We start from the raw sequence: 9,607 nt of genomic DNA, 5'->3' as shown, positions 1-9,607 counted from the left end.
TACACTCTAACCACTACACTCTAACCACTACACTCTAACCACTGGGATACGCTGCCACCCCTACACTCTAACCACTAGGATACGCAACCACCCCTACACTCTAACCACTGGGATACGCTACCGCCGCTACACTCTAACCACTACACTCTAACCACTACACTCTAACCACTACACTCTAACCACTACACTCTAACCACTGGGATACGCTACCACCCCTACACTCTAACCACTGGGCTCTAACCCTACACTCTAACCACTACCTCTAACCAATACACTCTAACCACTACACCTAACCTACACTCTAACCACTGGGATGCCTGCCACCCCTAGACTCTAACCACTACACTCTAACCACTACACTCTAACCACTACACTCTAACCACTACACTCTAACCACTGGGATACGCTACCACCCCTACACTCTAACCACTGGGCTAAACACTACACTCTAACCACTACACTCTAACCACTGCACTCTAACCACTACACCCTAACCACTACACTCTAACCACTACACTCTAACCACTACACTCTAACCACTACACTCTAACCACTGGGATACGCTACCACCCCTACACTCTAACCACTACACTCTAACCACTACACTCTAACCACTACACTCTAACCACTGCACTCTAACCACTACACTCTAACCACTACACTCTAACCACTACACTCTAACCACTGCACTCTAACCACTACACTCTAACCACTGCACTCTAACCACTACACTCTAACCACTGGGATACGCTACCACCCCTACACTCTAACCACTACACTCTAACCACTACACTCTAACCACTACACTCTAACCACTACACTCTAACCACTGGGATACGCTACCACCCCTACACTCTAACCACTGGGATACGCTGCCGCCCCTACACTCTAACCACTACACTCTAACCACTACACTCTAACCACTACACTCTAACCACTGCACTCTAACCACTACACTCTAACCACTACACTCTAACCACTACACTCTAACCACTACACTCTAACCACTACACTCTAACCACTACACTCTAACCACTGCACTCTAACCACTGGGATACGCTACCACCCCTACACTCTAACCACTACACTCTAACCACTGGGATACGCTACCACCCCTACACTCTAACCACTACACTCTAACCACTACACTCTAACCCCTACACTCTAACCACTGGGATACCTACCACCCCTACACTCTAACCACTGGGCACTCTAACCACTACACTCTAACCACTACACTCTAACCACTACACTCTAACCCCTACACTCTAACCACTGGGCTGCTACCACCCCTACACTCTAACCACTACACTCTAACCACTACACTCTAACCACTGGGATACGCTACCACCCCTACACTCTAACCACTACACTCTAACCACTGGGATACGCTACCACCCCTACACTCTAACCACTACACTCTAACCACTACACTCTAACCACTGGGATACGCTGCCACCCCTACACTCTAACCACTGGGATACGCTGCCACCCCTACACTCTAACCACTAGGATACGCAACCACCCCTACACTCTAACCACTGGGATACGCTACCGCCGCTACACTCTAACCACTACACTCTAACCACTACACTCTAACCACTGGGATACGCTGCCACCCCTACACTCTAACCACTGGGATACGCTACCACCCCTACACTCTAACCACTGGGCTACGCCTGCCACCTACACTCTAACCACTGGGATACCTACCTCTACACTCTAACCACTGGGCTACCCCGCCCCTACACTCTAACCACTACACTCTAACCACTGGGATACCTGCCGCCCCTACACTCTAACCACTGGGCTACCTACCACCCCTACACTCTAACCACTGGGATACCTACCGCCGCTACACTCTAACCACTGGGATACGCTACCGCCCCTACACTCTAACCACTACACTCTAACCACTGGGATACGCTGCCGCCCCTACACTCTAACCACTACACTCTAACCACTACACTCTAACCACTGGGATACGCTACCACCCCTACACTCTAACCACTACACTCTAACCACTACACTCTAACCACTACACTCTAACCACTGGGATACGCTACCACCCCTACACTCTAACCACTACACTGCCTAACCACTACACTCTAACCACTACACTCTAACCACTACACTCTAACCACTGGGCTACCTACCACCCCTACACTCTAACCCCTACACTCTAACCACTACACTCTAACCCCTACACTCTAACCACTGGGCTGCTACCACCCCTACACTCTAACCACTACACTCTAACCACTACACTCTAACCACTACACTCTAACCACTACACTCTAACCCCTACACTCTAACCACTGGGATACGCTGCACCCCTACACTCTAACCACTACACTCTAACCCCTACACTCTAACCACTGGGCTGCTACCACCCCTACACTCTAACCACTACACCTCTAACCACTACACTCTAACCACTGGGATACCTGCACCCCTACACTCTAACCACTACACTCTAACCACTACACTCTAACCACTTGGATACGCTACCACCCCTACACTCTAACCACTACACTCTAACCACTACACTCTAACCACTGGGATACCTACCACCCCTACACTCTAACCACTACACTCTAACCACTACACTCTAACCACTACACTCTAACCACTACACTACCCTAACCACTGGGCACGCTACCACCCCTACACTCTAACCCCTACACTCTAACCACTACACTCTAACCCCTACACTCTAACCACTGGGATATGCTACCACCCCTACACTCTAACCACTACACTCTAACCACTACACTCTAACCACTACACTCTAACCACTACACTCTAACCCCTACACTCTAACCACTGGGCTACGCCCACCCCTACACTCTAACCACTACACTCTAACCCCTACACTCTAACCACTGGGCTGCCCTGCTACCACCCCTACACTCTAACCACTGGGCTGCCTCTAACCACTACACTCTAACCACTGGGATACGCTACCACCCCTACACTCTAACCACTGGGCTGCACTCTAACCACTACACTCTAACCACTGGGATACCTACCACCCCTACACTCTAACCACTACACCTAACCACTACACTCTAACCACTGGGATACGCTGCCACCCCTACACTCTAACCACTACACTCTAACCACTACACTCTAACCACTGGGATACCTGCCACCCCTACACTCTAACCACTAGGATACGCAACCACCCCTACACTCTAACCACTGGGCTACCTGCCGCCTCTACACTCTAACCACTACACTCTAACCACTACACTCTAACCACTGGGATACGCCTGCCACCCCTACACTCTAACCACTGGGCTATGCCAATGCTACCACCCCTACACTCTAACCACTGGGATACGCTACTACCCCTACACTCTAACCACTGGGCTAACCACTACACTCTAACCACTACACTCTAACCACTGGGATACGCTACCACCCCTACACTCTAACCCTACACTCTAACCACTACACTCTAACCCCTACACTCTAACCACTGGGATATGCTACCACCCTACACTCTAACCGCTACACTAGGCTAACCACTACACTCTAACCACTACACTCTAACCACTACACCTAACCCCTACACTCTAACCACTGGGATACGCTACCACCCCTACACTCTAACCACTACACTCTAACCCCTACACTCTAACCACTGGGATATGCTACCACCCCTACACTCTAACCACTACACTCTAACCACTACACTCTAACCACTGGGATACGCTACCACCCCTACACTCTAACCACTACACTCTAACCACTACACTCTAACCACTGGGATACCTGCCACCCCTACACTCTAACCACTAACCACTGGGCTCTAACCACTACACTCTAACCACTGGGATACCTACCACCCCTACACTCTAACCACTACACTCTAACCACTACACTCTAACCACTGGGATACGCTGCCACCCCTACACTCTAACCACTAGGATACGCAACCACCCCTACACTCTAACCACTGGGATACGCTACCGCCGCTACACTCTAACCACTACACTCTAACCACTACACTCTAACCACTGGGATACGCTGCCACCCCTACACTCTAACCACTGGGATATGTTACCACCCCTACACTCTAACCACTGGGATACGCTACCGCCGCTACACTCTAACCACTACACTCTAACCACTACACTCTAACCACTGGGATACGCTGCCACCCCTACACTCTAACCACTGGGATATGCTACCACCCCTACACTCTAACCACTGGGATACGCTACCGCCGCTACACTCTAACCACTACACTCTAACCACTACACTCTAACCACTGGGATACCTACCACCCCTACACTCTAACCACTACAACTCTAACCACTACACTCTAACCACTGGGATACGCTACCACCCCTACACTCTAACCCCTACACTCTAACCACTACACTCTAACCCCTACACTCTAACCACTGGGATACGCTACCGCCGCTACACTCTAACCACTACACTCTAACCACTACACTCTAACCACTGGGATACGCTGCCACCCCTACACTCTAACCACTGGGATACGCTACCACCCCTACACTCTAACCACTGGGATACGCTACCGCCGCTACACTCTAACCACTGGCACCTCTAACCACTACACTCTAACCACTGGGATACCTGCCACCCCTACACTCTAACCACTGGGATACGCTACCACCCCTACACTCTAACCACTGGGATACGCTACCGCCGCTACACTCTAACCACTGGGATACGCTACCGCCCCTACACTCTAACCACTACACTCTAACCACTGGGATATGCTGCCGCCCCTACACTCTAACCACTACACTCTAACCACTACACTCTAACCACTGGGATACGCCTACCACCCCTACACTCTAACCACTACACTACCCTAACCACTACACTCTAACCACTACACTCTAACCACTACACTCTAACCACTGGGCTGCCTACCACCCCTACACTCTAACCACTACACTCTAACCACTACACTCTAACCACTACACTCTAACCACTACACTCTAACCACTGGGATACGCTACCACCCCTACACTCTAACCCCTACACTCTAACCACTACACTCTAACCCCTACACTCTAACCACTGGGATACGCTACTCAACCCCCTACACTCTAACCCCTACACTCTAACCACTACACTCTAACCCCTACACTCTAACCACTGGGATATGCTACCACCCCTACACTCTAACCACTACACTCTAACCACTACACTCTAACCACTACACTCTAACCACTACACTCTAACCCCTACACTCTAACCACTGGGATACGCTACCACCCCTACACTCTAACCACTACACTCTAACCCCTACACTCTAACCACTGGGATATGCTACCACCCCTACACTCTAACCACTACACTCTAACCACTACACTCTAACCACTGGGATACGCTACCACCCCTACACTCTAACCACTACACTCTAACCACTACACTCTAACCACTGGGATACGCTACCACCCCTACACTCTAACCACTACACTCTAACCACTACACTCTAACCACTGGGATACGCTACCACCCCTACACTCTAACCACTACACTCTAACCACTACACTCTAACCACTGGGATACGCTGCCACCCCTACACTCTAACCACTAGGATACGCAACCACCCCTACACTCTAACCACTGGGATACGCTACCGCCGCTACACTCTAACCACTACACTCTAACCACTACACTCTAACCACTGGGATACGCTGCCACCCCTACACTCTAACCACTGGGATACGCTACCACCCCTACACTCTAACCACTGGGATACGCTACCGCCGCTACACTCTAACCACTGGGATACGCTACCGCCCCTACACTCTAACCACTACACTCTAACCACTGGGATACGCTGCCGCCCCTACACTCTAACCACTGGGGCTCTAACCACTACACTCTAACCACTGGGATACGCTACCACCCCTACACTCTAACCACTACACTCTAACCACTACACTCTAACCACTACACTCTAACCACTACACTCTAACCACTACACTCTAACCACTGGGATACGCTACCACCCCTACACTCTAACCACTACACTCTAACCACTACACTCTAACCACTACACTCTAACCACTGGGATACGCTACCACCCCTACAATCTAACCACTGGGATACGCTACCACCCCTACACTCTAACCACTGGGATACGCTACCACCCCTACACTCTAACCACTACACTCTATCCAATACACTCTAACCACTACACTCTAACCACTACACTCTAACCACTACACTCTAACCACTGGGATAAGCTGCCGCCCCTACACTCTAACCACTACACTCTAACCAATACACTCTAACCACTACACTCTAACCACTACACTCTAACCACTACACTCTAACCACTGGGATACGCTACCACCCCTACACTCTAACCACTACACTCTAACCACTACACTCTAACCACTACACTCTAACCACTACACTCTAACCACTGGGATACGCTACCACCCCTACACTCTAACCACTACACTCTAACCACTACACTCTAACCACTACACTCTAACCACTGGGATACGCTACCACCCCTACACTCTAACCACTACACTCTAACCACTACACTCTAACCACTACACTCTAACCACTACACTCTAACCACTGGGATACGCTGCCGCCCCTACACTCTAACCACTACACTCTAACCAATACACTCTAACCACTACACTCTAACCACTACACTCTAACCACTGGGATACGCTACCACCCCTACACTCTAACCACTACACTCTGACCACTACACTCTAACCACTGGGATACGCTACCACCCCTACACTCTAACCACTACACTCTAACCACTACACTCTAACCACTGGGATACGCTACCACCCCTACACTCTAACCACTACACTCTAACCACTACACTCTAACCACTGGGATACACTACCACCCCTACACTCTAACCACTACACTCTAACCACTACACTCTAACCACTGGGATACGCTACCACCCCTACACTCTAACCACTACACTCTAACCACTACACTCTAACCACTGGGATACGCTGCCGCCCCTACACTCTAACCACTACACTCTAACCACTACACTCTAACCACTACACTCTAACCACTACACTCTAACCACTACACTCTAACCACTGGGATACGCTGCCGCCCCTACACTCTAACCACTACACTCTAACCAATACACTCTAACCACTACACTCTAACCACTACACTCTAACCACTACACTCTAACCACTACACTCTAACCACTGGGATACGCTACCACCCCTACACTCTAACCACTACACTCTAACCACTACACTCTAACCCCTACACTCTAACCACTGGGATACGCTGCCGCCCCATTGGTGGATGGTGACATTTGGTAACAGAATACTGCTGGAGGCAACTTGCTGAGTGAATTTGTGCGTTCAAGTGTGTGCTTTCACTTAAAGACTAGGAAACACACACGCACACACACACACACACACACACACACACACACACACACACACACACACACACACACACACACACACACACACACACACACACACACACACACACACACACACACACACACACACACACACACACACACACACACACACACACAGTGTGTGTAAGAGCGCCTAAAGCTAGGCGGTGAAGTGTATCAGAGGTCAAATCTTATTTTATTTGTCACATGCTTGGTAAACAACAGGTGTAGACTACCAGTGAAATGTTCACTTACGGGGGGGGGGGGGTACCAGTACCTTGCCTGAAGGGAAGAGCTGAACCTCTTTCCTGAGAAATAGAGAGGAGAGGGAGAGAAAAAAATAGGTGTGAACCCAGCTAGCACATTTTGTACCTTGGAAGTTTTGGGAACGTACGTTTTTGGTTTCCCATTGGTTCTGGGAATGAAGCCATACGTTTTCTGACCGGTAAAATGGAACGTTTTTTAAATGTTCTGAGAACGGAAGTGAAAAAAATGTAGAAATCACACCGCTATCTGCTGCTTGATAAAATTGAAAAAGTTTGCTTAATTTCAGTTTGACAAAAGAAGCATAGTATATAGTGTAGAGATTCATTGTACCATCCAAACTGCTGTGGGGTATATTTTCAATAACACCCCTCAAAAAACCAAATCTGCTGTTTGAAGCTGGTGTGCAAAACTGAAAGTATAAGACGCAAAAACTAAACATAACGTGTGGTAACAGACAGTCACTGTGGCTGGGTGGTAACAGACAGTCACTGTGGCTGGGTGGTAACAGACAGTCACTGTGGCTGGGTGGTAACAGACAGTCACTGTGGCTGGGTGGTAACAGACAGTCACTGTGGCTGGGTGGTAACAGACAGTCACTGTGGCTGGGTGGTAACAGACAGTCACTGTGGCTGGGTGGTAACAGACAGTCACTGTGGCTGGGTGGTAACAGACAGTCACTGTGGCTGGGTGGTAACAGAGAGTCACTGTGGCTGGGTGGTAATAGACAGTCACTGTGGCTGGGTGGTAACATGTAGAGACAGTCACTGTAGCTGGGTGGTAACAGACAGTCACTGTGGCTGGGTGGTAACATGTAGAGACAGTCACTGTGGCTGGGTGGTAACATGTAGAGACAGTCACTGTGGCTGGGTGGTAACATGTAGAGACTGTCACTGTGGCTGGGTGGTAACATGTAGAGACAGTCACTGTGGTTGGGTGGTAACATGTAGAGACAGTCACTGTGGCTGGGTGGTAACATGTAGAGACAGTCACTGTGGTTGGGTGGTAACATGTAGAGACCGTCACTGTGGTTGGGTGGTAACAGACAGTCACTGTGGCTGGGTGGTAACATGTAGAGACAGTCACTGTGGATGGGTGGTAACATGTAGAGACCATCACTGTGGCTGGGTGGTATAACATGTTGAGACAGTCACTGTGGTTGGGTGGTAACATGTAGAGACAGTCACTGTGGCTGGGTGGTAACATGTAGAGACAGTCACTGTGGCTGGGTGGTAACATGTAGAGACAGTCACTGTGGCTGGGTGGTAACATGTAGAGACAGTCACTGTGGCTGGGTGGTAACATGTAGAGACAGTCACTGTGGTTGGGTGGTAACATGTAGAGACAGTCACTGTGGATGGGTGGTAACATGTAGAGACAGTCACTGTGGATGGGTGGTAACATGTAGAGACCGTCACTGTGGTTGGGTGGTAACATGTAGAGACTGTCACTGTGGCTGGGTGGTAACATGTAGAGACTGTCACTGTGGCTGGGTGGTAACATGTAGAGACCGTCACTGTGGCTGGGTGGTAACATGTAGAGACCGTCACTGTGGCTGGGTGGTAACATGTAGAGACCGTCACTGTGGTTGGGTGGTAACATGTAGAGACCGTCACTGTGGTTGGGTGGTAACATGTAGAGACAGTCACTGTGGTTGGGTGGTAACATGTAGAGACAGTCACAGTGGCTGGGTGGTAACATGTAGAGACCGTCACTGTGGCTGGGTGGTAACATGTAGAGACAGTCACTGTGGCTGGGTGGTAACATGTAGAGACTGTCACTGTGGCTGGGTGGTAACATGTAGAGACTGTCACTGTGGCTGGGTGGTAACATGTAGAGACAGTCACTGTGGTTGGGTGGTAACATGTAGAGACAGTCACTGTGGTTGGGTGGTAACATGTAGAGACAGTCACTGTGGTTGGGTGGTAA

General features: G+C 49.8%; 1 protein-coding gene across 1 annotated transcript in view; it reads right to left on the bottom strand.

The window, feature by feature from the left end:
* Nucleotides 1-7,691: 7,691 nt before the first annotated feature.
* LOC124027709 (early nodulin-75-like) overlaps nt 7,692-9,607 on the bottom strand; it is a gene marked incomplete at its 3' end in the record, with an annotated part of 29,250 nt that continues 27,334 nt past the window's right edge. The window contains exons 2-3 of the mRNA XM_046340081.1: nt 8,833-9,607; nt 7,692-7,722 (exon numbers count right to left, since the gene is read on the bottom strand). The exon at nt 8,833-9,607 is cut by the window's right edge and continues 148 nt beyond it. Coding sequence (XP_046196037.1) covers nt 7,692-7,722; nt 8,833-9,607 — 806 coding nt within the window. The remainder of the gene's footprint in view (nt 7,723-8,832) is intronic.

Source organism: Oncorhynchus gorbuscha, unplaced genomic scaffold (assembly GCF_021184085.1).
Source record: "Oncorhynchus gorbuscha isolate QuinsamMale2020 ecotype Even-year unplaced genomic scaffold, OgorEven_v1.0 Un_scaffold_3508, whole genome shotgun sequence".
Taxonomy (NCBI): domain Eukaryota; kingdom Metazoa; phylum Chordata; class Actinopteri; order Salmoniformes; family Salmonidae; genus Oncorhynchus; species Oncorhynchus gorbuscha.
This window is presented reverse-complemented; position numbering and strand designations above follow the sequence as displayed.